The sequence below is a fragment of the Hypomesus nipponensis genome, chromosome 15 (assembly GCF_054491055.1).
Source record: "Hypomesus nipponensis isolate SF chromosome 15, ASM5449105v1, whole genome shotgun sequence".
In the NCBI taxonomy this organism is placed as follows: Eukaryota; Metazoa; Chordata; class Actinopteri; order Osmeriformes; family Osmeridae; genus Hypomesus; species Hypomesus nipponensis.
Genome location: NC_140375.1, coordinates 16,385,001 through 16,408,803, shown reverse-complemented (window position 1 = coordinate 16,408,803; position 23,803 = coordinate 16,385,001). Strand labels below are relative to the sequence as shown.

The following is a 23,803-nucleotide window of genomic DNA, read 5'->3' as shown; positions in this document are numbered from 1 at the left end:
ACAACTTTTTATTTTCATATTTTTACACAAATATCTGTACTTTCTACTTCTTACATTTTCAAACCAGGTTTGTTACTTTAGTTTGGATCTGTATTTGGTGGCATGATTCATGTTTATTTATTGTCATTGCACGCCTTTTTTCATTTCCTGGCTATCAAGTACAACAAACATACACTATTACAATACGTACAATACAAACACTTATGTTTGACACTAAATTTCAGAGTATCTGTACTTCTACTTGAGTGAATGTTGTGTGTACTTTTGCCATCTCTGCCAGACCCATTATGTGGACCAGGTCCAGGGGCAGAACGGGATCAGGAAATTACATCATCATCTGGAGGCGAATCCAGAGCATGGCAGAGACCAGACGGCTTTTAATATAAATGTGTTCTTATTGTGCCATAAGATTATCTTGAATAGCACACACACATATTTACGAGGACAAAGTACACACAATCGAATCATTGTTTATGGTCTGATAATTCACATTCCATTTGGTAAGAGTAACTTATCGTTTTGTAGTCCATAGTCCTTAGGTAGACTGTAGTCCATCTGTAACTGGTCACTTGTATGCAGCACAATGTTCACAATATCCATGTTTCTGCCCTGATCTCATATTTCATATTGATCTGTGCCACTTTAGGTCTAATAGAACCCTTTTCTTTAAATGCCCAAATCAGTGTATCCTAGCCAGAGACTGTGTGAGAGAAAGAGAGCGAAAGAGAAAGAGAGAAAGAGAGAGGAAGAGCAAGAGAGAGAGAGTGAGAGAGAGAGAGAGAGAGAGAGAGAGAGAGAGAGAAAGAGAGCAAGAGAGAAAGAAAGAGAGAGGAGGAGCAAGAGAGAGAGAGAGAGAGAGAGCAAGAGAGAGCGAGAGAGCGAGAGCAACAGGTGGGGATTGCAATCTCTCGTTCTGCCGTGCAGCTTCCCGCGCTCATTGCTTTGCTTCACCTACCGAGTACGCGCATGCTGTGTTGTTCAGTTTCAGCGCAAGAGAGACACGACAGGAATCATTCACCGGGACCAGTTTCGTGAAGCTAAGGAAACACATCTTCAGCCGTTAGATCAATTAAACAAGGAAAAGACAGCACCGGACGCTAACCGCGTAAGGTAAGGTGAGTAATATTCCGTTACCGAAGCTTCGCAACTGGTCAAGCAGTAGGCTTGCGGCTACTCCTGCATAGCCTATCGATGACATTTGGTTGCGTTAAAACATGATCTCTTATGCCGGTTAAATATCACCACTGAATTAGTGGGCTATCGGGCAACTGTAAAATATTTCTGGGGACTGTTAATAATATTATGTAGACCCACCCGCTTGTTCAAAGTGACAAGTGGTGCACAGGGATTTATGGTGGAAATCGATTGCGTCTCATGCGGTTGCTTGTGTTTTGACGTACGGAGTAAGTCACGTTGTGTACCGGGGTGAACAGAACGAACGGTTATATGGCCTGCAGATCGAATAGAATTGGAGACTAAAATCCAAAGCGTTCCATGGTGTTGTCCGAGGCGTGGAGGTGTGTTATACTCGGGTATTCTATTATAGTAAATGTCAGAATCCGGTTTATGCCACTGTTCCTTGGAAAAACAAACAAACAAAAAACATTAAAAGATGCTGTGTTTTTGCTTACGCATTAAATTACCAATCCCACGTTATTTGTGTTTCTCGAACATTTATTTTTGAAATCTTGTTGATGATACTTCGTTAAGTTATTCATCAGTACCTACTGTAACCATGTGATTTATAGGCAGAGTAGCCTTGAATTGGAAAGGCAGGCTACTTCTTATAAGTTAGGTTTGTCAGTCCGTATGCTATTTGGTATGTTTTTTAAAGAGGTGTATGAATGTGTGTGCGCGTGTGAGTGATGGTAGTTGGATCGATTAACGTGTGAGGCGGTCTGGAACGGGCGTTTATTTCATTTGACATGGGTGTGACAGGGTTCACTTTTTTAAACGGCAAAAATGTCTTTCCCACTTTAACAAATGTGTATTTAACAACGGCATGCTCAGTTATATAAAACAATATATGTCCAACCCATATTTTAAAACAAACCTACGACCTTGGTCAGGAGTTCAGTAAGACTGATGTTGCGGTGTGTGTGGTAGATATTACAGAGGCACAAGAGGCAATGTGGAGGATTAGGGGGGTGAAAATAAATGACAAACACACATTAGCACACACACACACAATCACATCCCCCCCCCCTCCCTGTCTGCCTCCCCCATTATCTCCCCCATCCCCTTTCTTCATCTCTGCCCTTCATTGCTGCGCTGCCTGTTGATGGCTGTATCTGGTCCTGACTGGACCCAGCTGGGCTGCTGGGTTATTGATACTGGCATGGGGTGATGCCGGGAGAGGGTGAGGGTGAGAGAGAGGGTGAGGGTGAGGGAGAGGGTGAACGGACAACAAAGGGCGGCTGCCTACAACAGAGACATTTATTGTTTTCCGATGCACCCCCCCCCCTCACTCCCTCTCTCCCCCTTTCCTCCCTCCCTCCCTCGCTCTCTCCCCCCTTTCCTCCCTCCCTCCCTCTCTCCCCCCTTTCCTCCCTCCCTCTCTTTAGGCTTTCCTCTATTCTCCTTTTGCGTGATCACATGTGAGTTGAGGATATTGTTGTGTTGAATAAAGACAAGAGTGTGCGACGCTGTCTTCAGGTCAACTGGTCTACATATAAACCAGTTGTATAAGACACATGTTTCTTTCTAGACTACTCCCTTGTCATTGTGAACTGCTACCTAAAACGCTGGGCTGAGGTTCGGCAGAAAGGCTAAATTGACTATTTAAAGGCATCTAGATGCTGTTGTAGTTCAATTAGCTGTGTCTGCTACTGTTGATATATACTAGTTCTAATTGATCTGAATCTAGATGAAGAAAAAACTGTCACAGCCAGATTATCTTGGGATCAAATTATGAAAAGAGTCCCTTGCAAGTGACGCTTGGTGTCTGATAATGACATGACACGCGTCCCTCAAGCAGTGGACCGTCCAAACAGCACGTCGCCGCTTCATCAGGCTCACTTCCTTGATGGCTTTTATGAGTCTGCATCTGCCTAGCATCCCAGGGCTGCAAAATGCCAGGAAGGCAGACAGGAAACCTATCCAGCCTTTGTCTCCCTGGTCAGACGTGCTGCTGAGCAGAGGTGTGTGTTACTGGCAGCTGTGTAATAGCCAGGGAGGCACATTTAATGAGGTCTTACTCATGGTGTCATACTCCATAGCCATAATCCACAGTTTGTTCAAACAACGCCACACAGCTTTCTAGCGCTGCGTAAACTCTGTTAGCGTAGCTCGATTTAGAGAAGGTGAGTTGTGTTCATGCCAAGAACGTAGGGTTATATGGTAACGCAACTGTCAAGTCGAGGTAACTACCGGATCAAGACTTGACTGGGTTGCTGGAGGGAAGATAAAGAGAGGCATGCTGATGTTATCAGGGAGCCAGAGAGGAAATGAGAGGTGCCTGGGGGTGAGGCTAGATGAATGGACCTGCGCTGTCTCTCCTCATTGATGAAGTCTGGATGATGTGTTTTAATATGCAGAGACCGACCTCAAGGCATCCATTTTAGCCCAGCAACATTTCTTCATTAATTTGTATTTATTGGTTTTTGAAATATGATGGGAGTGCTGTATGTGTGTATTAGCTCATAAGCCAGAAGTGTCTGACCTCAATACTGTATTCAACCAGAAGCAGAGTCCTAAAGAGTCCTCTTTGGGCGTCGCCTGGGGAGGCTGTTCTGACCCAGCATGGTGTCATTGTAAATAAGGAACTTGTTCTGTAAGTCTAAAGACAGTTTTAAGACTACTTCTGTAATGACCCCAGATCAGAATCAGAATCAGAAATGGTTTTATTCGCCATGAAAGTTCTGATCTCCTCTCTGAGAGGGTTAACTGACCCCAGATCTGCTCTCTGGGAGGGTTAACTGACCACAGATCTGCTCTCACAAGAACGGTCCTCTACCCAAAGTGCATCTGTTGTTAGAGGCTGTGCAGTGATTGGTCCTGACATCGTCCTCTCTCGTAGGAAGGACGAGCGGATGATTAATGAAGAGAAGGAGAGGTGGAGGAGGAGGAGGGGGGTCCTGAGAATGGAGGGGGGTGGGGTTGAGGTCCCGAATACCAATGTTTGGCCTTCCATCTAAATCCACTCCAGCCAGAGTGCTAGCATCCTCAAGGACAGGGGTCACCGTGACAACAGCATCTCTGTGTGTGTGTGTGTTTGTCAGCCCACTATGTGATATATAGTCCTGTAAAGGAATCTCCCCAACCCCCTCACAAAGTTATCACACTGAGAGAATAATGGCAGAGTTCCCAGAAGACTCACTAAGTCATTCATTACAGAGGGATATTCCTCTGTCTCAAAGTGAATGGAGACTTTGACTCCAGGCTGCTAACCTAACGCACCAGCCGTTCAGGGTACAACTGTGTTGAGTTAGTTATTAATGGGTTCTTAATATCTATGGTCCATTACAGGCCAAGAACAAACATAAAACTTATACACTAGTGTTTCGTTAAAACAATCCTTTTTATTCAGCATCTAGCTCTGTGGGGGTGTCTGGAAGTTAGATGTCAGCATCTCTAAGTAAGCCTCTGGTGTCCACTGTTCTGTAAACCCTTGTGCTGCCTTCGGGTCACATGACCAAAAGGTTCATAACGAACCATCGTTGTGTTTACTCAATTTTACCCAATACAAAAGCAAATAAAAATAATTTTCTTTTAACCTTCACAATGTGGGGGGTCTGAGACAGCCCAACGGTTAACTTTGGTTTCACTTCCGGTTTCCGGTTTCACTTTGTTTTTGTACGCGGTAAAGTTGTTGCAAACGACGGTGGGTCCCAATGACTTTGGGTCAGAATGACCCGAAGATAACACAAGGGTTAAGCCATGCTATAGAGACACGCACAGGGAGAGACAGTGTTGTATCACCGCGTGGGCTTTATTCTTGTCCATCCCTATCTTCTTGGTCTCTCCTCACACTTCACACCCTTCTTTCTCTCTCTCTCTTTCACTCTGTTTCTCTTCCTCTCTTTTGTTGCGGCTCCCTCCACTTTTCGTCCGGCCTTGGAAGAGCTTTTGTGTGTTTTCACACAGGTCGAACTCTTGTTCGGTTGCTAGGGGATCAGTCTGTCTGGTTGCTATGGGATCAGTCACTTGCGTCTCACCGGGGGGTTAGGTTGTTACAAAGTTCCTTCCTGTTAACCTTCATCTGATTGGATGTCCCCACAGATCAGAGGTCAATGTCGGTGGAGAATGTAACGTGTGTGTGTGTGTGGGGCCTGGCCCTCTATTTTTGCCCCTAAGCTCTCATGCTTTAATGTCCTCAATAGGATTGACCTGGACCATGACAGTAAGGCCAAAGCTGCTTTTTCTACCATCTCCCTCTCTGCTGCTCAATACTTCCTTCCCTTCTAGTTCTTTCTTTCTGTCTTTTTCTAGTTCTCTTTCTCTAACTTGTCACTGTACCACTTGTCAACTCATGGGTGTAAGGGTGTAGCAGGGCCCTGTTTCTCCCCCCCCCCCACCACCCCCCCAGTCTGCACACTGACATAATCACATTGACCAGTCTGCCCCCCCACTCTCTAACAGCTGGTGAGTTTGTGTGCGTGTCTGTATTTGTGTGTAGCATGTGTTTGTGAGTGCGCTGATGAACTGGTCACGTTAAAGCAGGATGATAATGTGTGTTCTGATGAACTGGTCATGTTAAAGCAGGATGATAATGTGTGTTCTGATGAACTGGTCATGTTAAAGCAGGATGATAATGTGTGTTCTGATGAACTGGTCATGTTAAAGCAGGATGATAATGTGTGTTCTGATGAACTGGTCATGTTAAAGCAGGATGATAATGTGTGTTCTGATGAACTGGTCATGTTAAAGCAGGATGATAATGTGTGTTCTGATGAACTGGTCATGTTAAAGCAGGATGATAATGTGTGTTCTGATGAACTGGTCATGTTAAAGCAGGATGATAATGTGTGTTCTCTGTCATCTGACTCCCACTGCGTTTGTTTCTTGCTCCGTGCCGCAGCACTGAACGAAGCTGGGGCTGAAGTCACCGTTGCCATGGCAGCGCTGTGACCCGCCTGGTTGCGTTCCCTAGTAGTTAAGAGGATTTATATATATCGATCTCATCATCGTAAAGACCTGGATTGGCAGATCACCACTAGCTTGATTGGAATTTATCTTTAATCTATAGGGGTGGAAGTTTTATGTGTGTTTCTGTGTGTCTGTGTGTGTCTGTTTGTGTGTGTCTGTGTGTGTCTGTGCGTGTGTGTCTGTGTGTGTGTTCAGGACCACCTGTCCCTTGATAAGCAGAGATACAGCCTGTGTTGGTCTGACACTTGGCTTCTCTCACAACCTTCACTTTGAGACACAATGTTTTCTACCAGAAACACAGCCTTTCTGTCCACACAGTTCTTCCTGTCTGTTCTGTTGGTGATAGACGTAAAGAGAGTCCTCACACACACACACACCTGTACCTTCATACAAGGCTTAGCTGTTGGGATTTGTGTGTTTTCAGAACAGAGAGTACATGCCTGTTTAGGCCCAGTGTTTTGGTCCCACACAGCACAGAGGATGTGCTAGAGTTGAGTTGGGGCTAACTTTATTTGGGTCAGAAATGTAGGTCCTTGCAGCATTTGATCAGGGTGTTGGGTTTGGTATTGGGGTCATGGCAGATTATGCACTGTGTGTTATGTAGAGTAAATATTTTGGTCCTGGTGAGGCTGGAATGAGGGTCCATGAGGGGGTGAGTCGTGTGAGTGTGTGTGAGTGAGTGTGTGTGGAGAGGGGAGTGTTCTCTTGACAAGTGCAGGAAGAAGATAGTGTGTGTGTTAGGGGGCTAGATACCATCTCCTGGGAATGTAGAACCAGGTCACTGCTAGAACCCCCCCCCCACACACACACACACACACTAACACAGACACACACTCTCTTTGTTTCTCTCACTCTGTCTCTCTGTCTGGATCTTTCGGTTTGTCTCTGTCTCTCTCTCTGTGTCTTTCTCTCTTGCTATCAAACAGATTGCCTTCTGAAGTTACTGAGCCCTTGACAGATTTCTTCTTGTATCTTTTGCCCTCCCTCCCTCCCTCCCTCCCTCCCTCCCTCCCTCCCTCCCTCCCTCCCTCCCTCCCTCCCTCCCTCCCTCCCTCCCTCCCTCCCTCCCTCCCTCCCTCCCTCCCCCCTCCCTCCCCCCCTCCCTCCCTCCCTCCCTCCCTCCCTCCCCCCCTCCCCCCCCCCCCCCCCCCTCCCCCTCCCTCCCCCCCTCCCTCCCTGGGGCTGCTAGGCTGCAGGTGAGGGTGCCCCGTGACCAGACTGAAGCTGGGGAAGCTAAAGGTGGTGCGGCGGCAACTGCTGCAAAGGTACACACACACAGACACACACACATATATATGTGTATACATACTAACTATAAACACTCAAATTATTAAGCCTAAGCCTTGTTGTTGTTGTGTATCATTGATCATTGCAGATATGAGCACCAGCCCTTCGTTTCCTGCCTGGCAGGACTCTACGGTTGCCAATGGAGACGCTACCAACGAGCGAAGGCACAGCCTGGGGAGTGCTGCTGCAGCAAGGTACACACACACACACCCACACACACACACACACACTGACAGACACACACACACACACACACACACACACTGACAGACACACACACACACACACTGACAGACACACACACACACACACACACACTGACAGACACACACACACGCACACACACCCACACACACACACTGACAGACACACACACACACACACACACACTGACAGACACACACACACACACACACACAGATACACGCACACAGACAGATACACGCACACAGACACATACACACATAGACATGAAAGCACTCAAACTGAGTCCAGCTCCCACACATACACACACTGAACAAAGCGTCCACTTTCACCAAAACAGCATGTTTTGTCAGTTTGCTGACGGGTGCGAAGCTGACTGAGCACGTGCAGAACATCGATCCCTGAGTTCCTCTGCTGACGTCTCTGTGTTTCTAAAACTGAAGTACAGTAGTGCTTCTGCAGGAAAATTCCCATGTCTAACTGTCCACTGGGCCCTCAGCCAAAGCCACGGACTTCCTGCTTGTGACGTTGTTTCCCTGTGGGTTTGGCTGTGAAACCAGGAAGTGATGTTGAAATACAGCCTGTTGAGTTAGTAGTCAGGAGGAGGCTGGTAAACGTTGTGTCATCATGCGGACAGGTGGTCCCTGCTCTCATTTAGGAGTTCAAAGACCGACAGCAGACTGTTAGTGACGTAGCGACCAAGAGCAGAGAAAGACGGAAGGTTGTTAGTCGAGGGCTTTTTTATGGTTGTTTGTCATGTTTTCTCTTTAAAATGTTCTTGTATCTTAATTTGTGGTGTTGTATTGCATTTTGTTGTGAATAACTTTGTCATTTTTATCTGTGAGAGGTGCTATACAAATCAAGTTTACTTACTTACTTACTTACAGAAGAGAGATATAGAAAGGGAGATATGTAGTTATCTCATAGTTGTATCTGTCAGCCTCGCAGTAACTTTGTGAACTTTGACCTCAGAGGAAACAAGCACAAACATCTGACAATACCGGGTCAGTTCAGGTCTTAGTCTCTTACAGGCTAACTTACATAACATACTGAAAAAAATGTATTCACTTCTGTGGGCCTTTCTGTGTGTGGGTCTGGTGTTTGAATTATTCAACAACATTCAACAACTTTTTGGGGTCCTTAGCATTATATCCAATGACTACATTGTGCGAAGTCTGTCTAGTTTACAGAACATGATCGTGTATTGTAGCACATACCTCTGCTGGTGTTTCACCGTAAAATGATACCTTCAGTTGCAATAAAATCAGTCCAGTGAAGTATTATGTGAGTAGATAACACGATGTGTGTGTGTGTGTTTTCCTCAGCTGGAGTGTGGCAGTTTTGGCCTCCTGATCTTGACTTTCTTCTTGAGTTTCATGTTTCTCTACTTCTGGACCGAAGCTCAGAACGACTACAATCATTTTGACTGGTGGGTCTCTTTTGCACACACACGCGTGCACAAACACATGTGCACAAACACGCACACACACATTCTCACCCTCAAACCCATGCATATGTAGACACTTACACGCATTGATATGTGAATACTTTGTGTGTGTGTGTGTGTGTGTGGAGAGACTAAAGACAGGTGTGTGTGTGTGTGGAGAGACTAAAAACAGGTGTGTGTGTGTGTGTGTGTGTGGAGAGACTAAAGACAGGTGTGTGTGTGTGTGTGTGTGTGGAGAGACTAAAGACAGGTGTGTGTGTGTGTGGAGAGACTAAAGACAGGTGTGTGCTGTTCCCAGGTTTAACTTTGGGGCTCTGGGCTTCTGGTTCCCCTGGTCTCTGGTGCTGCTGGTTCTGGCTGCAGCCCTGTTCACCTACATCACTCTGCTCCTGGTGAGAACTGCTCTATTCTCTATAGCTCTGTACTGCTCCTGGTGAGAACTGCTCTATTCTCTATAGCTCTGTATTGCTCCTGGTGAGAACTGCTCTATTCTCTATAGCTCTGTACTGCTCCTGATGAGATTTGGTCTATATGTGTATAGCTCTATACTGCTAGTGATCTTGTTCTATGCGTATATAGCTCTATACTGCTAGTGATCTTGTTCTATACTCTCCAGCTCTATACTCTACAGCTCTATGCTGCTTCTGGTCTTGTTCTATACTCTACAGCTCTATGCTGCTTCTGGTCTTGTTCTATACTCTACAGCTCTATGCTGCTTCTGGTCTTGTTCTATACTCTACAGCTCTATGCTGCTTCTGGTCTTGTTCTATACTCTACAGCTCTATGCTGCTTCTGGTCTTGTTCTATACTCTACAGCTCTATGCTGCTTCTGGTCTTGTTCTATACTCTACAGCTATATACTGCTAGTGATATTGTTCTATACGTTACAGTTCTATACTATGACTATGTTTGTTATCTTACTATGTTGTGCAGGTGCTGGCAGTGTGTTTGCTGTCTGAGGGACAGAGGCTGTACCTTCACTGGAGTCACAAGGTAAACACACACACACACACACACACACACACGGATCACATGTGAAATCATACTAGCACTGTGCACAGTAGAGCACATCCAGTCCCTAAAATGGATGGGTTGGTCTGTACACGAGGGTACGTGTTATGGGGAACCAGGGTCGCTCTTAGCTGTGGGTTCTGTGTCTCTCAGATCGGCATTGTGGTGACGTTGGTGTTCTCAGTCACCGCTACGGCCATCCTCTCTGACATCTGGAGCAAAGAATGGAAGACCCTCCTCCTCTCGCTGCAGGTTGGCCAGCTCACGGGCAACGGCCAATCACATTCACACAATAGCTGTCAATCATACCAAGACGAGACACGTAAACGTTTTGTGGGTTATTCAAATGTAATAACTGTCATGATGTTGACACTTTCTCTCTCTTTCCTGATTGGCTAGGTCACGGCTCCATTCCTCCATTTGGCTGCCGTCTTGATAATGACTCTTCTGTCCTGGCCAATAGCGTTGCACTTCTTCCGCATGAACAAGAGAGGTAAGACCTCCTATTGGCCGCAGCTGCTCCCGCTAATGGCCACTGATTGGCTGTCGGGATGATTGGTAGAAGCTCAGAGGCTGTTTTTGTGTGGGTGTCTGTGTTGTCTGTGCTCTGTTTTGATAAGTACATAACGGCCTCACCTTGTTGGTTGAAAGGATACCGCATTTTAACCTGCCATGACGCACTGTCTGGCCTCGCTTCATCCTATGGGGACCTCTCTGTCCATCTCTGCCCCCTCTCTCTCGCTTGCTCTTTGGTATCCACGGTCCTTGATAGCCTGGTTGCCGTGGTGATGCTGCAGTTTGAGTGTCTGACTCATGACTGGGCCTAGAGAGAAGGATGACGATTGAGGGGTGAGAGACAGAGAGGGAGGATGATGGAAGGGTGAGAGAGAGAGAGAGACAGAGAGGGAGGATGATGGAAGGGTGAGAGAGAGAGAGACAGAGAGGGATGATGATGGAGGGGTGAGAGGGAGAGAGAGACAGAGAGGGATGATGATGGAAGGGTGAGAGAGAGAGAGACAGAGAGGGATGATGATGGAGGGGTGAGAGGGAGAGAGAGACAGAGAGGGATGATGATGGAAGGGTGAGAGAGAGAGAGAGAGACAGAGAGGGATGATGATGGAAGGGTGAGAGAGAGAAAGACAGAGAGGGAGGATGATGGAAGTGTGAGAGAGAGAGAGAGACAGAGAGGGATGATGATGGAAGGGTGAGAGAGAGAGAGACAGAGAGGGATGATGATGGAAGGGTGAGAGAGAGAGAGACAGAGAGGGAGGATGATGGAAGGGTGAGAGGGAGAGAGAATTGGCACAGTGATGCTGATTCTGTCACCCACGCGCCAGCAGACACAATATCTGTCGTTCTTTATCTCTCAAACAAAGATCTACGACTATGGAATCTTACAGCAGACTATTTAACTGTCTCTCTTCCCTCTCCTGTCCTCTCCTCCACCACTCCAGTCCAACACGAGGTTGGAGTTAGGACCATGGATAGTTGGGTTAGAGTTAGGCGTGGTTAAAGGTTAGGGTTAGAGTCAGTTTACCCATCTATTGTATAAGGTCAGGTTTTTCAGGTTAATCTGATTAAGATCTGATCCCTGTAATTGGGGCACATTGAAGCTATTAGTGTGTTTCTGTGGGGGGTGGGGGGGGGTGGTGAAATATGGTGTGATTTTTCTGGCAGGTCATCCCCCTGACTTCAGAGCTTAGACTATTCTGAGGCATTACGTGAGAAGGCCATACTGACCCAAAGACCTTTCTGTCTGTCTGTCTGTCTGTCTGTGATCTGCAGTGAGACAGGTAGCTATCCTGGGCCTGTACCTGTCTGTACTGTTTGCCCTCTACCTGGTGCCCCTGGGAATGTACTCCCCCTGCATCAAGGAGGCCGGCAGCCTGGGGCCCCGTCCCAGACTCATCGGTCATCGAGGAGCCCCCATGGTAGGACCCCCACCCTAACACACTTGACCTGGCTCCCTTACTGCAGAACACATTAAACACCTGGGGGAGCTTGATTTGTGTTAACCACTGCGTGAAGCCAATGGACAAGTCCTCCTACGGCCCTGCTGTGAGACGATTCGAACGCACTTCAGTCATTTTTTTCTTCGCTTTTGCAGCATTTATCAGCCCATTGTAATCAGCCCAGGTCTGAAACTGGCACACACAGTAGTCACAAGATCTGAAATACCTTCAGTAAGGATTATTAGACTTGAAACAATGAACAATGATTTATACCTTACCACATTGAATCAACTGAAATATCACAGAACCAGAAAAGCAAACACGACCAAAAATATAACAACAACAAACTGGTCTGTGTAGGAGGGTAGTGCATCACTCCTGGTGTTTCGGAGAGAAAAGTCGATTATGGCTTTGAAAAAAATGAAAGGGTGAAAAAAATAGGAAGGGTGACAAATCGTGACTTGGCACCCTGCAGTGCCGATGCCCTTGCTGATGTGTGTGTGTGTGTGTTGGTGTGTGTTGGTGTGTGTTGGTGTGTGTCCAACAGCTTGCTCCAGAGAACACTCAGATGTCCTTTGAGAGGGCTGTGGAGGCTGGAGCAGAAGGACTGGAGACTGACGTCACCATCAGGTTAGCCTAATCCAGTTAGCCGTTAGCGCTCCCATTCCCCCAGCACAGGCCTGCTAGCTCCAGATAGCACTCGCTGACCTCAGGGGATTGCTCATGTACTGTAGCATGACTCAGCCTTAGCTGTTAGCGTCAGTGTAGCTATCCTGGTGCTGCCTCACCTGTGACCTACACCCACACGCACACAACACACACACACAACACACACTCCTGTGATTGTGTTAACATGGCAGTGAGGCGATTGAGAACGATTGTGCTGACTTTCAGCTTTCCCATTTTAGAATGGGAAGACTTGGTAGGGTGTGCACAGTATACTGTATGTATGCACTGTATGTACGGACATCAAATGAAGAATAAAATTGTTTGGCTTGAACTTTGCATAGTTACATAATTGCTTGCATAATCAGAGTCATGACATTACTTTCGGATTAGATATTTTTATTTGACTTAATCCTTTATCTTTTGGACTCCCTCTACCTCCTCCCTCTCTCTCCCTCTCCCCACACCCCCTCTCTCCCCCTCTCCCTCTCCCTCCTTCCCTCTCTCCCCCTACCTTCCCCTCTCCCTCCCTTTTTCCCCCTCTCCCTCCCTCTCTCCCCCTCCCTCTCTCCCCCTCCCTCCCCCTCCCTTTTTCCCCCTCTCCCTCCCTCTCTCCCCCTACCTTCCCCTCTCCCTCCCTTTCTCCCCCTCTCCCTCCCTCTCTCCCCCTCCCTCTCTCCCCTCCCTCTCTCTCTCCCCCTCCCTCCCCCTCCCTTTTTCCCCCTCTCCCTCTCTCTCTCCCCCTACCTTCCCCTCTCCCTCCCTTTCTCCCCCTCTCCCTCCCTCTCTCCCCCTCCCTCTCTCTCCCTCCCTCCCCCAGCTATGACGGAGTCCCCTTCCTGATGCATGACGACACCCTGAGGAGGACTACCAACGTGGGGGAGGTGTTTCCTAACCGCACACACTCCCCTGCTGCCATGTTCACCTGGGGAGAGATCCAGCAGCTCAACGCTGGGGCCTGGTTCCTCTCGGTGAGATACACACAGTCACACACACACACACACACACACATAGTAACACACACACATAGTCACAGACACACACAATCACAGACACACACAGACACACACACAGCCACAGACACACAATCACAGACACACACAAATACACACATAAAGTATGCTTGCCTGAGATTGGTTTGTGGAGCTTCTTCAGCTATAATTTATTTGAAGTATGAATGCTAATCCCCAAAGGGAAAAATGAATAGGATTAGCACTGGTGTACCTTGAGGTGCCAGTCACACAGTCACACACGCAGGTCTGGTTCATGGACTCTACCTTGAGGTGCCAGGAGAAAGATGTCAGCCCTGACAGAGCTCTGTCGGCCATCTTGGTCTAGGAAGTGTTATTATGCAAAAACTCAAACCTGGATCCTGTTCAATTCAATAACCCAGTGAAAATACTTTCTGCTGTTTCCTGGTCCTCCCTCTCTGCCTGCTGTCTCCCTCACCTCTCTCTTCCTTCTCCTCCCTCTCTCTTCCTTCTCCTCCCTCTCTCTTCCTTCTCCTCCCTCTGTCTTCATTCTCCTCCCTCTCTCTTCCATCTCCTGCCTCTCTCCCTCCCTGCTCTCTCTTCCTTCTCCTCCCTCTCTCCCTCCCTGCTCTCTCTTCCTTTTCCTCCCTCTCCCTCCCTGCTCTCTCTTCCTTCTCCTCCCTCTGTCTTCCTTCTCCTCCCACTCTCTCCCTTCTCCTCCCTCTCTCTTCCATCTCCTCCCTCTCTCCCTCCCTGCTCTCCCTCCCTGCTCTCTCTTCCTTCTCCTGCCTCTCTCCCTCCCTGCTCTCTCCCTCCAGAGGGACCCCTTCAGGATGGCGGCGTCTCTCTCCGAGGTGGAGCGCGAGCGGGTGGAGAACCAGACGGTGCCGTCTCTGGGTGACTTCCTGGATGTGGCGTCCAGGAGCGGCAAGCTGGTGCTCTTTGACCTCCGCAGACCCCCCAGTGGTCACCCCTACCGGCAGTCCTACATCAACACCACACTGGAGGTTATACAGGCACACATCAACTCCAGCCAGGTAGGCAGACGTGTGTGTGTGTGTGTGAGAGTGGACATGTGTGTGTATGTTTGGTTGGTGGGGGGTTTGGAGAATTTGATTTTTTGTGTGTAATGTTGACCTTCTTTGTGTGTTGGTGCGTGCGCGTGCACCTGCAGGTGCTGTGGCTCCCAGCGGAGCAGAGAGACCTGGTCCAGGAGTGGGACCCACAGCTCCAGCAGACCTCAGGACAGACAGCCTCCATCCAGGAGCTACAGGACAACCACATCACCACTCTCAGCCTGCACTACAGCACTATGTCTCAGCCTCAGATCAGGTACACACACACACACACACTGTGTACACACACACACACACACACACACACACACACACACACAGACAGACAGACAGACACTCAGTTACACAACAGCAGATACAGATGGCAGAAGTGTACTCTGTGGCTCTGTCTCAGTCTGGTGAGCTTCACCATAGACCCTTAGGGAGAGGAGAGAGAGAGGCTTACAGAACAGGAGAAGAAGAGCTGGGGACAGAGGAGTTGGAAGGAGAAGGATAGAGAGGGGAGCGCGGATGTGGAGGGGAGGAATACCGCAGATGGAGCCTCTGAATGAGGAGAGACCCACTCCCTCTGGAGGACAACTTACATCATGCTAATTATAGTAATCACAGCGTTGACAAGCACACCTCAGAGGCAATTACATCTCAAAGTGAAATCGCTTTTCTCCCTCTCTCTAGCTTACTCTCTTTAGAACCCGCCCCCCCGCCACTCCCCCACACCCACCCACAGTATTGCATGCCCAGTGGAAATATGTGCTGCATTCACATCATAACAATCAGAACCCATTTCTGCCTCTCTCTCTCTCTCTCTGTCTCTCTCTCTCTCTCTCTCGCCCTGCCTCTCTCTAACGTATAAAAGTGTTCCAGGCTGTAAAATTGCCTCAACACCAGTGCTATCCATCCTCGGATTCATGGAAAATCGATGCTACCCCTCACGACTCTCTTTCTCCCTCACTTTCTCTCTTTCACTGTCTGCCCTTCTCCCTCTGTTATCTTCATTTCTCCCTTCTATCAGCGCTTAAAGGCAACTTTGATGTCTCTCAGTAGATGGACCATTAAATGTTCAAAGGAGATGAGTTTAATCTCATAACACTTTTACTGGATTCTTGAGTGTCTTCTTTTACTAAGACTCCCCCTCCATGTGTGTGTGCTTGTGTGTGTGCATGGGTTTGTCATGTGTGTGGTTGGGTGTGTGGGTTTGTCGTGTGTGTGGCTGTGTGTGTGCTTGTGTGTGTGTGGTTGTGCTCTCCACCCTTCAGTAAGTACTGGTCGGTGAACATCAGCACCAACCTGTATGTGATCAGCCAGCCCTGGCTGTACTCCCTGGCCTGGTGTGCGGGAGCGCAGTCTGTCACCACCAACGCCCCACACATCCTCCAGGCCCTCCACAGACCCCTCTTCCTCATGGTGAGACACTCACACACACATGCCCTCATTATACATAAACAGATTTATTAGACTATTATAGGCTCACAAGGTAGCGTTATGTTAGGTGCTGCAAGATGGCAGACACTGAAAGGTCAAGTCTGCCATCAACATGTTTATAATGAGTCCTCCTCTGCCCTCTCTCTCTCTGCTCCCTCTCTCTCTCTGCTCCCTCTCTCTCTTCACCCACCATCCTGTCTCTCCCCTCTCTCTCTCTCCTCCCCCCTTATCCTGTCTCTTTCCTCCCTCTCTTCACCACTCATCCGGTCTCTCTCCTCCCTCTCTCTCTCTTCACCCACCATCCTGTCTCTCCCCTCTCTCTCTCTCCTCCCCCCTTATCCTGTCTCTCTCCTCCCTCTCTTCACCACTCATCCGGTCTCTCTCCTCCCTCTCTCTCTCTTCACCCCTCATTCTGTCTCTCCCCTCTCTCTCTTTCTCTTCACCCCTTATCCGGTCTCTCTCCTCCCTCTCTCTTCACCCCTCTCTCTCTCTGCACCCCCCATCCTGTCTCTCTCCTCCCTCTCTCTTTACCCCTCTCTCTCTCTGCACCCCCCATCCTGTCTCTTTCCTCTCTCTCTCTGCACCCCCCATCCTGTCTCTCTCCTCCCTCTCTCTTCACCCCTCTCTCTCTCTGCACCCCCCATCCTGTCTCTCCTCCCTCCTTCAGACCCCTGAGGAGTACAGCCTCATGTGGATTCTGACTGACGTTGTGTCGTCTGTCCTCATCATAGCTGTCTTTGTGTTCCACTGGTAAGTGTCCAAGTTCGTTTTTCCCGTTGTTCCTCAACCAACAAGCCTCCATCTAACTCCAAGTCAGTGTATCTCTAGACCTATCTATCTCTAGACCCTTCGCCCTACAGCTAGAAGGCTGTACGTATGTCCTGTGAGCAGCAGCGTTACAGTGAGAGGTGTTGATGATGAGCCAAGTGTAACTGATGATGTAACCAGTGATGCAATTGCTAGGTTTGGAGCACTACTCTGGGATGAAGTATCTTTGTTTCTGACAGTTATTTCATGTGTGTGTATGTGGTGTAATCGCAGAGTCCCCTAGCTGATGGCGTGTGTCTGTTGGACAACTGACAGTTCTCTTCCTCCGTCAAAGTCACTTTGACATAATCTCCCTGTTTCAACTGCAGTTTCTCCTTCACCTGGGTCCCCTCACACCCACGCACACACACACACACACACACACATATGCTAGTCTTTTACTGACTCTGATCTCAGTTTACCAGACTAAATCCTCTCTCTCTCTCACGCACGCAAACATCAGATTCTGGGTCCATTCTTTGGGCCCTACTGTCTGTGGACCTTCAGCAACAGAGAAGGAGGGCGTGACAGGACTGTGATAAGTGCTCTCCTCTGTCCTCAGGTGGAGAGAGAGAGGCCTTCCCTTCTGGTCAGGCAGTCGGCAGACACACGAGAATGGACCGTACAGCAAGTTCAGGACTGGTGAGAATAAACACAAATCCACTGTGGCCTAGTTCCATTTCCAACTGTAGCCACACGAGCGTACACCCTCACTCCCTTTCCCAGATCCCATAGGTACATAGGTGTCAGTGACATGGTTATCACTTGGCTGCTCAGTTTGGGATCTGGCCGTTGTGTTCCTTATCTATCCAGTCAGTGACATATGTGTTCCAAGTCTTTGATTTCATAATGCATCATTGAGTGAAAAAGCATTCCATGTCCTATGTGCCTCAGATTCCATAGAATCAGGGTGTGTTCGCTGGAACCCCTTCCACTCTGATTCTCCCACCCGGACCCTCATCTCTCTCCCTCTGGACTTCAACCCTTGACCCCTGCATGACACCTACCCGAACCCTGCATGACGCCTACATGAACCCACTCAGCTCCAGCAACGCTCCAACACCTTTAGTGCACCCTTCCCTCACCCCCTTGGTTCCTCATCCCCCCCATGCCCCCCACACCACAACAACATCTCCCTCCCGAGGGAGCAGCGTGTCCCCTGACAGAGTGTGACCTTTGACCCCCCCTGCAGAGCTGAGTGACGTGTGGTCCATCTCCAGCGTGAGCGTGCGACAGGAGCTACGGAGCACGCCCAGTTCACCCAGCACCCCCCACCTGCCCACCATCACCGAGGAGCCCTGAGAGGGAGAGAGAGAGAGAGGGGGGGGGGAAAGGAGAGAGAGAGAGAGAGAGGGGGGGGAGAAAAATAGAGAGAGAGAGAGAGAGAGAGAGAGAGAGAGAGAGAGAGAGAGAGAGAGAGAGAGAGAGAGAGGAGAAGAAAAGGAGATAAGGAAGAGAAAGACGAAGGGAGTGAGAAAGGGTTGTAACACAATTCCAGTTGGCTAAAGGAAGAAAAGAAAGGCAGGGCGACTGAGAGGAGGTGGAGGGCGAGAGAAGGAAAGCGTGAAGGATGCAGGAGAACAGGACCGCCATGTTTGTCATGTTTCCAGCTTCCTGCATCCTCCCTCTCTGGTCTGTCTGAGGCTGTGCCTGAGGGAACTGCCAAACGCACCCGAACCAACCTAGTACACAGGGCCAAGCCACTAGGCCAGAAACACTTAACTACTTTCCCTTTAGAATAACGTCAGAACAACGTCACCAGCTCAACATACAGGGAGAGCAACACCAGGAGAAAATGACAAACAGACTCAAAGAAAATGCTGATTGGGAAAGAGTGGGTAAAGATTGGAGATATTGACTGAGAAATATGGGGAAAATCTTACCAGCATCAACGTTGCCTCGTCATCCTGCTGCAACACCTCATAAACGCCCCCTGTGGAGGAAACTGGAACTGCCGAATGAGACAGGAGCACAAGGAGAGGAGCGGGAAACTCGATCTCTAGAACGAAAATATTTTTCCTTCTCAGCTGTAAATCAAGTCACGTGAAGCTGCATTAGAGAAACATCATTATCACGTGAATAAAGACATCTGCGTGGGTGTTGGCAGTGTGTGCAACACTGTCTGGCTGAACATAACACTGAGATTTAGTAATGTCAGAATTTTACTATAAAGGTATGCTATTTATTCATTTGTGAATGTACTACCAAGCAGTACTGTTCTAGCATGGCAGTGAACACATCTGCTTCTGCTAACAAACAAATACTGTATGTCCTGTGTCTATGACAGCCATTTTAGATTTGAATTTTGCGAGTCTGAACATTAGCTTCTGCTGTTTTCTGGAGTTTTCTGTGGGCTCTCTGGGCAGTTGTGGGGGAGGAGAGGCTTCAAAGTGCCATAGTACAGACACCGTCAACAACACTCACCTCTCAGAAGACACCACGTGGGTCTTGGGGAGTTCAAAAGAACTGTGGACTTATCTAAAGCCTTCTAGAACTCCCCAATGCCTTTCTCTGAAGCAGTCCAGAACTTTGGATTCCAGATAACTGTCTTGGTTGCTTTTTGTATTGTTTCCATTTTGTAGTTGGACAACTTTGTGTGAAGTTTAAGTAACCCAATTATCGACATAGATGTGACCACATCCCCAAACATCTTATTTGATGCTGTAGTATAGCCTACTGTAGACATTTTGCTATACCACACATTTACAATAAAAAGCCTGCTGTATTTACCGTTGTGGTGTTCTAGAGATTGCCCCACGTGATAGGTGGGCATAGTAGACAACAATCGCAGGGTAGAAAATGACACCGAAAACTCTCGTTGACAATCTGTGGTAATCGATATAGTCTAACAACCATCAAGACCAAACAATGGCCGGGTTTCCCAGATTCGTTAAGAAGCTCTTAGCGCTAAGATCTTCTTAAGAGCGTTCTAAGAGCATTCTAGAGCGCTCTTAGAACGACACTCGAGTGTCTTAGCGTTAAGAGCTTCTTAACGAATCTGGGAAACCCGGCCAATGCCATCCAGTGGGAGGCTCGTTCACACCAAGAACGATAACTATAAAGATACAGTTTTAAGAATTGTTGTATATTTAAATCCCACACCACAACTATAACGACCACTATAGTGGAACGATATTGTTGGGATCACTTTCAAAACGATTTTCAGCTGATTAACTAACTAAAACCAACAAATCAGAAACCATCTAAATTTAAAGCGCCCGCGCATTTGAAATGGAAAACAACATTGCGAGAAGTTAAATCGTCGATGTTGGTGTGGACGCAAATATAGTTACCGTTATAGTTCACGTTATCGTCTTAGGTGTGAAAGTGCCTTTAGGACCTATACCTTTCGCAAGAAAACAATGTATTGCATGCGAGGAGGGCATTCAGATTAGATACAGCGTTACCTTGTGGTGAAGCATTGAATCGAAGCCTTTTCCCTCAGTTCCAAGTTTGGGTTCCAGCTCGTGAGATCCATCAGTTCTCATGACTGGAACGTTCCTAACCTGAGGGAGGAGAACCGCTGGCGGTGGACTAAAGCGTTGCTGAGTGCCATATGAGTGTATGTGGCCGACAAAGGCAAGAACAGTGTGGAGACTAATGGTGGTCTTACTGGGAGCCTGTTGGAGACCCTTACCGTGTTACGGTAGAAGGCCTTGGTGAAAACGACTGCTACATTATACAATCCTTAATAGGACAACAACAATGGTATTTAGTGACCAGAGGATTTTATAGGTCAAAAAAACGAAACAGAATTCTGTCACTAAGCGCAGGCTTCGTGGTCGTCTGGTACTGTATAACTGGATTCTTGTCATGATTACAGTTTTTAGGTTTGTAACTGTAATGTTGACTGTAAATGCTATACTGTCATCTGGTAATACAAATCTTGAAATTATCGTGCTGTGTTCTAATGGTCAAATAAAGCCGTATTGCATTATCAAATGCGTTATAAGGCTCTTTTAAGAAACCGTTTTAAGTTGCTTTTTATGGATAGAGTCAAGGTTTCTACATAGAAACATGCCATGAACAGTTGCAAACCTTTAACCACAGAGGAAGTAATTTAATAAAAACCAGTGAACTTCAGAACCTTTACTTAAACCAAGATGTAAGGTATGTGGGTTTTTTTTTTACACAAGTTTTTTTCAATTGTTTACATGTTGACAACTATAGCTGACAACTGTGTTACAAGGGGTTAATACTCAAATTAATGATGCAATCATACATATTATGAAGAAAATGGATGCCCAGTAACACTACAAACTTGCACCAGTCAGAACAGGACAACACAGATGTCATCGGCAGGAGATGATGTCATAGACATTTATTACAAACAAAGTTGTGCTACTCTGTCAATGCATTGGGTTGGAATCTCGTGTATAAAACCCTGTTAGACTCTCGCCAAACCTAAACCCAAATGTGTAAACTACTTTCTACTGTTTAGAAAGGGTGTATGATAAACAGGGCTGACGCTGATAGTGTCTACTTACACCTAACAATCACCACACCAAAGATTTATAGGAAACAAACAAACAAATATAAAACGTAAAAAAAAAAAAAAAAATCTAATATCTTAATTCTACGCCATACAATTTTTTATTCTACATTGACAAAGAAATCAACAAACAGCTTGAGGGTAGTGAGAGAATTAATGTATGCATTTAGGGTCTCAACTCTTGTACATCCATCTTTACTGGGGAGTTAAATTAGTATAGTAAAGGCCATTGCCGGATATAAGAAAAACAAAATGTCTGTATTAGTAAGAACTACAGTAACAATATCATCTGTATTTGTTAAAACCATGGATCCTATCAAGTGAAGGCTGCTGGGAAATGTAGTTCTTCACGCCATTGATCCTGGTATTAAAAAGGCTTAAAAAGGATGCCACTTCCTTAACAGGATCTGAACACACTTTTGCCGCTGCATAAAAAATAACTGAGGCCAAAAGTAAAACATAAAAATGACAAAGATGGCTTTTAGAGGCCAATTTTAAGGCATAAAAAAATCACATGTATTGTAAATATATTTACCTAAGAGCATGTCATCTCAGCATATATTGACCTTTACAAACAAATGTATTAAAGCTTTTTACAGCTCTCATACTCTCACAATAAGGTTATTTTGCGTTATGCTAACTAAAGTGGCAAATTAAATAACACAATCTGTTATGTTATCCATTACGTTAATGATGATTTCTGTTATCATCATTAAGGGACCACCATGACAGTGACAGTATAGGTCACATGCTTGGTCTCAATTAGTTATTCGAAAACTAAACACCCATTTCAGCCTCGCACCAACTGGGTATGCACCCGTGTGTGTGTGTGTGTGTGTGTGTGCGGACGTGTCAGAGGAGAATTGACAGCATCACAGGGTCTATCCTGAACAGGAGGCCAAGCTCAGAGGTAGTCGTCCTCACTGGAGGAGTCCCCGTCCGGGTCGTTGCTAGGGTTCTCGCTGGGGTACTCAGACCCATCGGAGCTAGTAGAAGGACTGCGGCTCATCCGCCACAGCTGGTGTCCGAAGGTCCGCCCCCAGCTGCAGGGCTGGCCAATGGGACGCAGCAAGCGAATAAGCTCCGCCGCCTCCTGCCAATAAGAAGTTCACTTGCTTTGGCCCCTCCCAGTGCGCTGCTTGCTCATGGTGGTCAGCATCTGGCTAATGTAGGAGGTCAGAAGGTCGTCCATCTTGTAGCCCTGTGAGGCGGAAACACAATGGAAACACGACGTCACTACAGACAACATCATCTGGAGCAGCTGCACCTAGCTGATCTCTAGCCGTTGTCTATACGCTATGTACAAAAACCAGCCAGCATGGTGCTGCTGTTTTGACTACCGCCATACTAGCGGTGGCGATGTGTGTGTGTGTGTGTGTGTGTGTGTGTGGGGGGGCTACCCAGACTCGAGGGGGATGACATCACTCGAGGGGGGATGACATCACTCACCAGGGAGGTCTCACACAGCAGCTTGCTGCCGCGCACCAGGTTGCCAATGGTGATGTGGAAGTAAGTGTTCCCGCTGCTCCAGTTGGAGATCTTGGTAAATGGGTGGGTGGTCAGGATATCCTGACAACAAACACACACACAGAAATGATAACTCGTACGTGTAGTTTATATTTCATGTCAGAGGAGCTGCTCAGTCATAGGTCTCCCATGGTAACAGAAGAACACACACACAGGTCTCCCATGGTAACAGAAGAACACACACAGGTCTCCCATGGTAACAGAAGAACACACACACAGGTCTCCCATGGTAACAGAAGAACACACACAGGTCTCCCATGGTAACAGAAGAACACACACAGGTCTCCCATGGTAACAGAAGAACACACACAGGTCTCCCATGGTAACAGAAAAACACACACAGGTCTCCCATGGTAACAGAAGAAGACACACCTTGGTCTTGGGGTCTATAAGGCTGACACCGTGCTTGTTGATGGAGATGAGGAGGATCTCTGGGAAGTTGGGCTCAGTGGTTTGCTGAGAGCAAAATGTCAGCAGTTAGTGTGATCGTGAGACCAGGAAAACTCTGTATGATTTATGACAAGTGGAGACTTGAAGAGAATGATATTACCTTCACTTCAAAAAAGGCAGATCCAAACGTTGGCCATTTGAAGATTATTTTGAGGAAAATTAGTTTAGCTTCTTCTCTGGACTTGCCTGCCTGCTTGTTAAAATATGCCACCACAGACTGGCAACATGTATTAACACAGGAGAAAAACAAACATTTACATAATTGTATTTGATTCATGCAACATACAAACAGTACAAGAGCCCAATAGCCTTTTTCCCTCAAACATTTTATAAAACCAAACTTTTTGTTGTTGTTGCTCATTTTATTTTAAACAGAGTGCTGTGCAGTCTCAGTGGAATACAAA

General features: G+C 47.3%; 2 protein-coding genes across 5 annotated transcripts in view; one reads left to right on the top strand and one right to left on the bottom strand.

Annotated features, from left to right (window-relative positions):
- The first annotated feature begins 935 nt into the window (after window positions 1-935).
- gdpd4a (glycerophosphodiester phosphodiesterase domain containing 4a) lies at window positions 936-18,372 on the top strand. 3 transcript variants are annotated; one of them, XM_084673836.1, is made up of 17 exons: window positions 936-1,110; window positions 7,277-7,352; window positions 7,463-7,568; window positions 8,904-9,007; window positions 9,324-9,417; window positions 9,959-10,018; window positions 10,190-10,288; window positions 10,436-10,529; window positions 11,822-11,967; window positions 12,536-12,618; window positions 13,475-13,625; window positions 14,444-14,662; window positions 14,800-14,957; window positions 15,958-16,105; window positions 16,791-16,873; window positions 17,493-17,572; window positions 18,123-18,372. In XM_084673836.1, the coding sequence occupies exons 4-17, from the start codon at window positions 8,955-8,957 to the stop codon at window positions 18,230-18,232; spliced, it is 1,578 nt and encodes a 525-aa protein (XP_084529962.1). In that variant the 5' UTR covers window positions 936-1,110; window positions 7,277-7,352; window positions 7,463-7,568; window positions 8,904-8,954; the 3' UTR covers window positions 18,233-18,372. The 3 variants fall into 3 exon arrangements, with proteins under 3 accessions (XP_084529962.1, XP_084529961.1, XP_084529964.1); XM_084673835.1 differs by having other exon boundaries at window positions 936-1,115; XM_084673838.1 differs by having other exon boundaries at window positions 936-1,115; window positions 17,825-18,233.
- A 2,593-nt stretch (window positions 18,373-20,965) lies between these two features.
- Window positions 20,966-23,803, bottom strand: part of myo7aa (myosin VIIAa) — a 33,097-nt gene continuing 30,259 nt past the window's right edge. For both annotated transcript variants that reach the window (XM_084673833.1, XM_084673834.1), the window contains 4 exons: window positions 23,500-23,616; window positions 23,322-23,405; window positions 22,872-22,991; window positions 20,966-22,623 (listed from right to left, as the gene is read on the bottom strand). In XM_084673833.1, the coding sequence (XP_084529959.1) occupies window positions 22,531-22,623; window positions 22,872-22,991; window positions 23,322-23,405; window positions 23,500-23,616 (414 nt within the window). In that variant the 3' untranslated portion in view covers window positions 20,966-22,530. The remainder of the gene's footprint in view (window positions 22,624-22,871; window positions 22,992-23,321; window positions 23,406-23,499; window positions 23,617-23,803) is intronic.

Excerpts from the sequence above, each read along its gene's own strand:
- gdpd4a (XM_084673836.1), top strand. The coding sequence starts at position 8,955 with ATGTTTCTCTACTTCTGGACCGAAGCTCAGAACGACTACAATCATTTT. Across the intron at positions 10,530-11,821 it reads CTTCCGCATGAACAAGAGAG|TGAGACAGGTAGCTATCCTG; the intron begins GTAAGACCTCCT and ends TGTGATCTGCAG. Across the intron at positions 16,874-17,492 it reads GCTGTCTTTGTGTTCCACTG|GTGGAGAGAGAGAGGCCTTC; the intron begins GTAAGTGTCCAA and ends CTCTGTCCTCAG.